The following is an 11,050-nucleotide window of genomic DNA, read 5'->3' as shown; positions in this document are numbered from 1 at the left end:
CCCTCCCATCAGAACTGAGGGTTCTTTGTACTACTTGTCCTACACCAAAACTCTTGCGACTACAGCTGGCTCGCTTGTCGCTATACTCAATTACTCAATATGAAGTATATAAAGCTATATTGTCTTGTAATATTTCTTAGGCTGTAGTGTGAAAAAAGATCCTGACTTTCTTAATTAAAGTTGGACTCTTTCCTGTGAAAGATTTCCTGTGAAAGATTTCCTGTGAAAGATTTCCTGTGAAAGATTTCCTTAATCTGCCCTTGATCGCTGTTTGCTGCGTCGACAAAAACGTTCTCCAAGCTACCGACTGGCCTTAGTTTGGCAGGGTTGAATCGGCTTCATAATTCCGTTTAAACTTTGTGACTGCATGGTGTCAAAGTATTCTGCTCTATCCAACGATAGTAATCGTTGGGACACTTAAATTAGTGAGAGGGTGCCCTGTTATCAAGCTTAACAGGAACTCTACTATTTTGTGGCACTTCTAGTTTGCAAATGCGTTTAGGCATACAGATCGGAGCTGTTCTCAAAGAAAGTCCTGTTTACATATTATCTCGATAAGTGCGTCCTGATGGAACTTACCTTTAAAAAAACCGCTCTCATAGGGGCCACGAAATATCGCAAAAGCCATGACCATTGACGAGAATTTCAATCAAAATACAAACTAAATCATCTGAAATACCCCTCCCCCCAACCAAAAAACGCAAGGTACAACGGTATGCGCATGCTCCAGATTTGAGAGTAAAAAAAAAAATGTTATATCGGTTGTTACCGAATTTTCCTCTGCGCAAACCTATCGACCGATAGAAATTTTTCAATGGCAGTTGCAGAAATTGCGCTAGAGGACGATAATCATTATTTTGTGAAAACCATAAAGAACTTTATAGGAGGAGCTAATATCAAGACTCTCACCTCCAAACAAAAGCCCAAGTTAGTACGGATAAAGGTAGTTGCAAATTTTCCTCCTCGGTAGATAAACTGAAAGCTCCAAAAACTCGTATAGATGAGAGACATATTTGAATTGCAGTTTCCGTCACAACTGAGAATCGGTTAGCACTAAGGTGCATGTATTCCAGATTACTTTTTACGCTGAACTTGTTTTACTGTTACAGAATCAGGAGTAAAGGGTCATTCTTATTGGTTTCCATGGTACTGAAACGAACGTCAACATTGTTACAGGTATTTTTTTTAACAAACGGGCAACCACAAAACTTACGACGTTGGACAGAATGCATCACGACAGAACGTTTTTTCAGGAAATAAGTTAAATTTCAAAGCCCTTATACCGAATATTGACCAAAATTTCTTGACGCTGTTCCTTCGATCATTAATACACCATAATCGATTTCGAAACAGTATTAACTTACTGCCGTCAAATATTAATCATACGGGGATTACGTCACGTAGCGGAGCTCCAAGCGTATATTTCTACAAACTCTCGTCACCGACGTGTTTGATCTTTTTGCGTCTCAATAAAGTCTGTTTTTGGTCTAAGTTATATCGATAAAAGACACGGTGCGTGTTTTAGCGACACACATGCAGTGAAGTCAGTATGGGTGGTCGCGTTTTGGAGAGGACTTTCTTAAAGAAATTGACCGTAGTAAGCGTTCTGTTCAACAGTTGCCTTTCTGCCTGTCTACAGGGTCATGATTACAACACGGAAGAATTATTTGTCAGGAAAAAAACGCGCATTATCTCTGTTTACAGGTCTATTAAACATCCTGTTCGGTTCATCAGGTCGCATCACTCGACAACAGGTGGCGCCCTAACGCTCTGTTTACCCAAACACTGTGACTGGAAGAAAACGTTTTCCTTCTTTCAAAATCATCTGCTTCAGCGGAGAAGCACAACTGGATCATGTTTGCTTTACGCTTGGTTACCATGGCGTAAAATATCTTCATACCACAAATCTCTTGTAATGTTCTTGATCTAGCTCTTTAAAGTTGCCACAAAGGGTCATTGCTTGCGCAAGACACCGAGTAAGCATTCTACACGCTTGGATTTCTACTGAGAAGCTCGATACAGTGCTCGGAGTCCATGGTTTTAAAGCCGTCTGTTCTTTGGGCACCGTTAATTCCCCCATGGTGAGACTGTTTTTGTTTCGTCTGGGATCACTGTTAGGCCTGTTTGGTTTACTGGTTTGGGAAGCGTTTCGTAATCAAAACGAAGATAACTTCGCAGGTAAACGTGTCGACAATCATAATAAACATCTGTCAAAATTTTTCTTCATCTACTATTCAGATTTCCTCGATCAGTTTATTTTTCTTTCGGTTCAAATAATCCTTGGTTCTCTCCAGAAGTTGATTTGAGAAAAAAAACACTTATTTTGCAGAAAATAACAACTTCAGACGTCACGATGTATACAGTTTTCGAGAAAATACTTGGAAGGTTTGTTTCGTTCTTTCTCCAGGCCCATAATTCTTAATATTTTAGATAGATTTCCGGACTCTTATATCAGAACGAGGCATTGGTAGCGCCCTTTGTAATGAAACTTGACATCTGAGAAGTCTAACACTTAAATCCTGTTCCAGGAGATTAAACCTTGTTTTTGTCGGAAGTGAATCGCTTTGTTGGTTCTAAGTCACGTCAACAGTTGCATTATCCTTTGACACATATTGCATCCACTCCTGATTTTGTCTACTCCAAGTTGTATATTAGAAACAAATCTTTCTTATGAAGATTTTTTAGTTTAAATTTTCCAAGGTTGCCCCAGGCTGTAAAATAATGACGTAATCCTCCTTTCCCTTTACGATTTACGTAATTCTTTCTTTAAAGAAGAAAAAACCTTCTGTTTCTTCTTTTAATTCTTTTTTCAGCAGTGTGAATTGATAAAACTCTCTTTTTACCAATTCTATGTCTACTTACAAATATTTGAAAATTACAGGTAAACGTACCGTAGCCTTAAGAAGGTTTCTGATTGGCTCAGAAAATCTGGCCAGCCTACTTCTCATCACAAACTCAACCAGCCAGATGTAGGAGTACATTTCATCAACTGCAACATAATCACACGTGTTTAATTTTCTCGCGCTTGTCGCTGGTTCCCTGTTATTTGTCGTCCGTCATTTTTTCAACATTAAATTTGCATTATCTACTAATACTTATCGTAATGTTAGTATAGTTTGTTTTCGCAGTCAAATTTCTTAATAGCAATGTTTGAGCAAAGCTCCTAGCAGCAAAACACTAACAAGAAATACCTTAGCCATGGCATAGACTCGATATTGTGGAGGTTAGAGTTTAAAAAGATAGAACTCTCTCCTAACTCGGTTTTAAATACTCCAAAGGCAAGTACAAAGGTCATTTTTCTTTCAGACAACTGACGAGACCCAAGAGTTGCGGAAGAAGCACCTCATTGACTACTGTCACAAGCGAGACCCAAAAGAACTTCTCCCTCCACATTCAAGCAACGAAATCCCCGCGTACTATTTCAGAAACATCATTGTGGATGATTATCACAAACTACTCTATTGTTACATTCCGAAAGTGGCTTGCTCCAACTGGAAACGAGTGCTCATGGTTATGAATGGTGACGCCGCTGACCCATGGAGTATTAAGACCGCGGACGTGCATAATCGCAGCTTAGGATTTTTTCGATATTTGAATCAATACTCTGCGGAGGAGATTGTTCACAGACTCAGCACTTACTACAAGTTTCTGTTCGTTCGACACCCATTTGAGCGACTTGTTTCAGCATACAGAAACAAGTTCATAGACTCTTACAATTTGACGCTGTTTAAAGAGATGTATGGCAGGCATATCATACGAAAATATCGGCATAATCCCGATATCAGGTCTCTCAAGACGGGAGAAGGTGTGAGCTTTGCAGAATTTGTTGAATTTATTAATAATTCTGAGCCCGAGTTTATGGATTGGCACTGGAAACTGTACGACATGCTGTGCCATCCGTGTTTAATTTACTACGATTTTATAGGAAAGTTTGAAAATTTATATACTGAAGCTGACCAGCTATTGAACATTCTCCAGGCGAATGATAAAGTACAATTTCCACACAATAAGACTTCTAGATACAAGTTACCCACAAAAAGTCTAGCGAAGGAGTATTTCAAGTCGCTGCCGAAGCAGACTAAAGGCAAATTGTATAACAAGTACAGGCATGATTTTGAGATGTTCGGATATTCGATGGAAGAGTACTCCTGAGTATGAATATTTTAACATTTTTTTTTTTTTTTATGAAAACGCTGAGTTAATGACTGCACATTGTTCTAGTCAAGTGATGCAGCCGAAAATCGACGGGATGCTATGACTTCATCATGCCTTGTCGCATGAAGAACACTTGTTGGTCACGTAAGTGATAATCCATTCTCCGACGCCATGTCAAAGACATGTGAAGACAACAATGGTTGATCTGAGAACCTAGTTTAGCGACAGAAGATTTTATGGAGTTCAGTCAATTAATTATCAACTACCCAGAAGACAAATTATGTCTGCATTACGAGTTCAACTCCAATCGCCGTGGCAGTCTTACGGAAAATGCAGCAAATACTTCCCCTCCTCTTGAATGAAAACGGGTTAAGTTTAAAATTCCGACGAAAAGTCAAGTCAAAAGACTCAAGACTCAAGTCCAAAATCAAGTCAAAATTCGCGTCAAAACCCAAGGAAAAGGTTTGTAAACTATGATGGTGCAAAAACAATGACAGTATGCCGTGTTAACGACTGACAAAGACAAGGTTTTGACAAGCTAAAAAAGGACTGAGAGAAGCCACAGAGACGCTTAACATACTGACAACAGTATCACTTTCACAACAACAGGTAGATTACCTGATGACATTCGTGATGATAATGATAAAGGTAAAATCAAGATTTATCTTAATTTCAAAGCAAATAACTAACACGTTACAAGACCTACTGCCAGCTAGGATGATGCAGACGAGAAAGATAAACCTCGAAACCGATAAAATTACTCCGAACGCGGAGGTATTCCGTTAGATGGCAAACGAACTAACTTGACAAATTATAGAGATAAACTTGTCAGAATAGGAGAAGTTTACAATCGGAATGAAATTAACACCTAAGATCGTTGCTGTTATCGCATTGATCGCTCATTACAGTAAGAATTTTCGGATTGACTAACGATCTACTGATTGGCTGACTAACAGGCTAACAGCGCAACTGAATGACCGAGTGACTTAATAACTGACTCTATGACTGCCTGATTAAGCAAATGACTGAGTGACAAACGACTGACTCACTGACGAATGATTTAAATATCTGTATTCACTGCATGATTTTCAAACTGATTGACAGGCTAACTGAATGAAAAAACTGAATCAGGACTAACTCTTCTCTAACTAAGTGACCAAATGGCCCACCGACCGAGAGAATAAAAGACAACTGCCTGACGGAGGGGGGCAAATGGTTTATATGTGAAGCGCGAGTAAGGCCAAAATTAGACCCCCCCCCCCCCGCCTTTGGTACCCTCTTTACTAACTGACGGCGAGACTGAATGCTGAATGTTCAACTTGACAATAGCTGATCGACTGACCGACTGACGAATAACTGAATGATTGACTAATTCTCTTAACAACTGAATGACAGACTGAAGATTACTGGCTGTTAGAAAGCTCGACAGACTGAGTGACTGATCAACTTACACACGACTAATTAGTGATTAATGTCATTAGGAACCTCGTGATTTTCACACTTAGTGACTCAGATACCAACTCAAGACTGAATGTTCACTAACCTAACTATTTAATTACTGACCGACTGACTGCCCGACTGTCCAACCAGCTGAATGACTCGCTGATCAATAGACAATGGCTGATGGCCCATATCTTACAGAATGACTAACCGAGCAACTGACAAACGAATTGACCCACACAACGGTGAATTGACAGACATACTTACAGGCTGACTAACAGACTGACTGGCTTACTTAACTTGTGCCTAACATATGATTCGCTGACTGAGTTAAATATTAACTTCCAGGTGCCTTAAACTACAAAAATCACAAGGCTATCACATGATTTAGTATTAATGGTACGTTAAGGAACTGACTGACTTGATTAATTGCTGGCTAACTGGCCGTCTGACTGTCTGAGTTGCAGGTTGATTGTAAGGCTGACTGACTGACTGACTGACTTTTTGAATGACTGAGAGAATGACTTACTGGCCAACTAAACTGACGCCATGCGGAAAACGCGTTGACGAATTGACATGTTGGCTACCAGATGTCTCACATTATCCTAGTCGCTAGGCGAGCATCTGGATTGGAACCAGTTATGTGGACACAGACTAATTGATCAACTGACCGACTGACTGACTGACCGACTGACTGACCGACTGCCTGACCAACTGACTACCTGGCTGAATGACCATCTGACCACCTGACCGACTGACAGACTGTCTGACTGTCTGACTGACTGACTGACTGACTGACTGACTGACAGTTTGACTCTGGCCAGCATGTCGATTGACTGACTGCCGGCCAATAGACTGACTGATTGACTAACAGACAGACTGAAAAACTCATGCCCAACAAATAACTCGCTAATTGTCACGTTAACTGTCAGATGTATTCAACTTTCCTACTTATAGGGCTATCACACTGATTAGCATTTATGATGTGGTGAACGATGGACTGATCAACTGTCAGTTGGAAGCATAGACTAACTGAAAGATTGACTATCTAAATAATGCATTTTCTTATCGGCTGACAGACTGACTGTCTGACTGATAGACTGACTGATTAGTTGATAGACTGACAGATTGACTGTCTGACTGATAGACTAACTGATTAGCTGACAGATTGACTGTCTGAATAATGAACTGACTTATCCGCTGACAGACTGACCGTCTGAATAAGAGACTTATAAGCTGACAGACTGTCAGACTGACTGTCTGGCTGATAGACTGACTGATTAGCTGACAGACTAACAGACTGACTGATAGACTAACTTATTAGCTGACAGCCTAACAGATTGAGTGTCTGACTGATAGACTAGCTGATTAGCTGATACACAGACTTTCTGATTAATAAACTCTGACTTATTAGCTGACAGACTGACTGTCTGACTGATAGGCTCACTGACTGACTGTCTAAGTAATAAACTGACTTATTAGCCGACAGACTGACTGTCTGACTGATAGACTAACTGATTAGGTGACAGGCTGACTGTCTGAATAATAAACTGACTTATGCGCCGACAGGCTGACTCTCTGACTGATAGTTGATAGACTGACTGTCTGAATAATAAACTGACTTATCCGCTGACAGACTGACTCTCTGACTGACAGACTAACTGAGTAGCTGACAAACTGAATGTCTGAATAATACACTGACTTATCCGCTGACAGTCTGACTCTCTGACTGATAGACTAACTGATTAGCTGACAGACTGACTCTCTGACTGATAGACTAACGGATTAACTGAAAGATTGACTTTCTGACCGATAAATTAACTGATTAGCTGACAGACTGACTCTCTGATTGATAAGACAGACAGCCTGGCTTACTAAACTGATGACGTATGATATCTCGCTGACTGATTAACACGTTCGCTGCCAAATGCATTTAACTACCCTACTCACAACGTTCGCACAGGGATTGCTACCAAAGACGCAGTGACGGACCAACAGTGTACACCTCATGTGAATATGACTAAGACCTATAAGTAAGACATAGACTGAAAAACGGTATTGTAAAATTTTCTGTCAAAAACTGTGTTCTTACGTTGAAATATGCAACACGATTTTTGGTTGCGCCGAAAGCTCTGCGGTGAGGCAATTGATCTTGAAGATAACTCAGTAATAAGTCTCTTGTCACCAATGTTCTCACTCCACTTGCTCTGACGACTTAGACAAGAACTTGACTTCTCCAAACTTTTTTTTTTTGCATTTAGCTACCTCAGAAAATATTGGCAGTAGTCCGAAAAATTGTATATAGTTGTAAATAAAAACCATCATATACTACTGAACTGACTGACTTCTTAATACAAGTTATTTTGTTGGGCCGTGACTGACCGTGCTTGAATTTGACTGACACGCAGACGAATGGATATTTTACCGGTTTACTCGCATACCGTATTTACTCGAATTAGCAACGCGGCGCTTATTTAATGTTTCCCGCTTCAAATACAGCGCTCATTCGAAGGCTGTTAAGGGGGAGCCCTCAAAACTTGTACGCGACGAAGTAATGTCATCTTTCAATTTCACGGTAAATTTTTCATCTGTGCAAAAATTTTATGAAATATCTCATGTTCCAAAATTTTTCAGTTACTAACAGAGGTATCTTTTAGTTATCACTGTTTGTCTCTCCCGCCACCGTGCGCGTAGTGTCCTCGATCATTTTAGATGTAGCTGGCCCTTCTTGATCTGAGTCTCTGAGCTCTAGCGCGGGAGAGTACACCTCTTCTACTTCTCAATCTGTACATTCGACAGGTTTTGTATTGAGGACACCCAAGATATCCAACTGCGTACAGTATTGCAGCTTGTGAAAGAATTCTTCGAATCAGTGAGCGCCGCAACCGGGACGGTAGCGCTTGTTCGGAGGCGGTGCCTATTAACTTTTCTGTCCCAAATGCGGCCATCTACTCTAGGGAGGAGCTTATTCGAGAAAGTACGGTGTTAAGTTATAGCATGACCACAGCATTAAGATCAGTTAAAAGAAAAAGAGTAAACACGAATTCGACCTGTTGATTCTCTTTTGAAACGACAACTTCACAGTGACATAAGATGACGACCTTTCTATGTAAAGTGATAACGCGCTAAAGCCGGAACGAAAAAACAGTTGACTAAGACTCTTGTGCATGTAAGTCCAAATTAAGTAACTAACAAACTGTCAATGCTTGTCGAGATGTCCGTGCTGAGCTTGTACTGGTTCATTGAACAACCGTCTGTGTGACCCATGGACTGAATGTCTGGCGGACGGACGAGCTGACTCAAAATAAGCAATATTTACAGAAACCGTCGTGCCATCTCGGTTAGCGAGCACTGTAAAAAACTGAGGGCCGGTTATATATACGATGTCTAAACCGAACCACGGGTTTACGCAATCAGCGGAACTCGATCTTTCTTTTAAACAGGGTTGATTTAATGAAATAAATGTCCATTCACTGTTATCTTCCGGCCCTTTTGACGCTGTCCACAAAAACAAATGTTTAGATGAAAGGTTCAGCTAGACTGACTACCTCATTGACTGACTTCCCTATCGGTTGAGCGATCGACTAATTAGCTGACCCCTAAAGGCTGACTGACTGACTGGCTGACTGACTTTCCTACCGACCGACCGGACGATCAACCGACTGGCTGACCCCCAAAGGCTGACTGACTGCCTGACTCAGACTGATCAAGCGATCGACCAACTGGATGACCACCTAAAGGCTGACTGGCTGACAGAGACTAAATAAGTGATAGAATGTCTTTCCCGATGAAGTTCTAACGTCAGACTCTGAGACGGGAAACCACTGACTTACTATTTCCTTCACTGATTTAGGCGCGCTAATGTACTTTTGGACCTCTACAGCTTGTTTAGTATATATTTTTGTACATAAATACTTCAGTGACTTCTGACAGCTGACTTTTTTAGTGCTCCAAGGTTTTTATTTCAGGGGTAGCCATCTTCAAATAATCGACTGTCTCAATTCACATTTTGTCAATAACTACCCGGCAGTGGAAGGGAAATGATTGGTTGTCACACTGAGAAGAATCAAAGCTTGGTATTGTGTCGACTACAAGCGAGCCATCATGATCGTCACCGTAAAACAATGGTAGAACTCTATTAGCAAATGGGGATTTGAGGCAAGCTAAGAAAAACGTACATCCTCTAAATTCCGTAGGAGAAAAATGGACAAAGTACCGAGCGGTGCGTTCCAGGCAAGATACTAGGTATGCGGTCAAACCTCTCAAGAGGAACTCTCAGGAAGGAAGTTTCATATACTGTCAAAATCCTAATTAGTTAGAAACTACGAAAGTTACTACAAGAAAATTCATTTTTCATTCTAGTCCACAGGCAATAATCGGGAAATGACTGTAGAGACTTATTCCGTCTCAACGCGACACCCCACATGCTCATATATAAAGGCAAAAACATTACACTTACTTAAAACGAGATAACACTTCTTGTCCATAACTGGTTTAAAGATGTGAGTATTTAAAGGATACTCAGCAATATATTCTGTTTTGAACTAAAAAACAAGTTGTTTTTTTTCCAGTTAATAACATATTCAATACAAACCACTCCACCTCCGTGGCATCGCAGCCACGCCTCCCCCTTGTGCCTTTCAACTAGCGGGAATAGCTCTTATCGGAGTTGAGCACGCGAAATCAGCGGTCTCCGGATGAGCTTACGCCAAAACGAGGCTATCGGGTCTAGCTCGCTCTAAAGTACAAGGAAGCAGAGAGGGAAATTAGTAGTAACTTGGTATTTACATAATATTTTCTCGAGTTTTTAGTTTCTTTATCCATGGTGAAACATTGCATTGGATTGTTTGGGTGGCGTGCTCAACTCCGATAAGAGCTATTGTAGAGGAGCAAGACGTGCTTATTCACAGTCTATCCTTTCGCTTAGCTCGGTCACGCTTCAAACGGTTCCAAAAGTGGTTTGCGGTGCTTACGAAAGTCGTGCCTAATTTTAAGTTTGCACTTCCTTACTTGCAATCCGTTCTAACCTTCTCCATCACTTTCCACCCTTGTTGATTATACATTTGTTTGCTCTTTGGTATTTTTCTGTTAAACTGAGCCAGAATTAGGCAAACACGTACGCTTATTTCCTGAAGCTTGGGCTGCGTCGCAATCTATGGTTATTTACTATGTCCGGAACAATCCAATTTGACCCGTCATTTTGAGATTGAACAATCTTTTTTCCCGAGTTTTCCTTAACCTTTAAGTGGATATTATAGCCAGCGAGGATGTCTGCTTCTATTTAAGTTTTATTTTTAAGTTTCTCGTCTAGTGTTCAAATCGTAGAAATTTTCATAAGTTCTGATACCTTATGGGTCTCAACAATTAAGGTTTGACTTTGATGGACAGGTGAAATATAGTGCGGGTGGCCAAAAAATAAAGACCCTTAGTTTACAAACAACACAAAAGCCATAGG

General features: G+C 40.6%; 1 protein-coding gene across 2 annotated transcripts; it reads left to right on the top strand.

Moving 5' to 3' along the window:
* Positions 1–1,499: 1,499 nt before the first annotated feature.
* LOC113682567 (carbohydrate sulfotransferase 11) lies at positions 1,500–7,927 on the top strand. 2 transcript variants are annotated; one of them, XR_016179412.1, is made up of 4 exons: positions 1,500–2,178; positions 2,330–2,385; positions 3,307–4,803; positions 6,063–7,927. XR_016179412.1 is itself a non-coding variant. In XM_027199731.2 (3 exons), exons 1-3 carry the CDS (start codon positions 2,079–2,081, stop codon positions 4,150–4,152), a joined length of 1,002 nt encoding a protein of 333 aa, XP_027055532.2. In that variant the 5' UTR covers positions 1,500–2,078; the 3' UTR covers positions 4,153–7,927. The 2 variants fall into 2 exon arrangements, 1 of the variants encoding a protein (XP_027055532.2); XM_027199731.2 differs by having other exon boundaries at positions 3,307–7,927.
* The last annotated feature ends 3,123 nt before the right edge of the window (positions 7,928–11,050 follow it).

The sequence above is a fragment of the Pocillopora damicornis genome, chromosome 8 (genome assembly GCF_964200805.1).
Source record: "Pocillopora damicornis chromosome 8, jaPocDami1.2, whole genome shotgun sequence".
Taxonomy (NCBI): domain Eukaryota; kingdom Metazoa; phylum Cnidaria; class Anthozoa; order Scleractinia; family Pocilloporidae; genus Pocillopora; species Pocillopora damicornis.
Note: the sequence above shows the minus strand (reverse complement) of the source record. Positions and strands in the feature narration are given on the sequence as shown.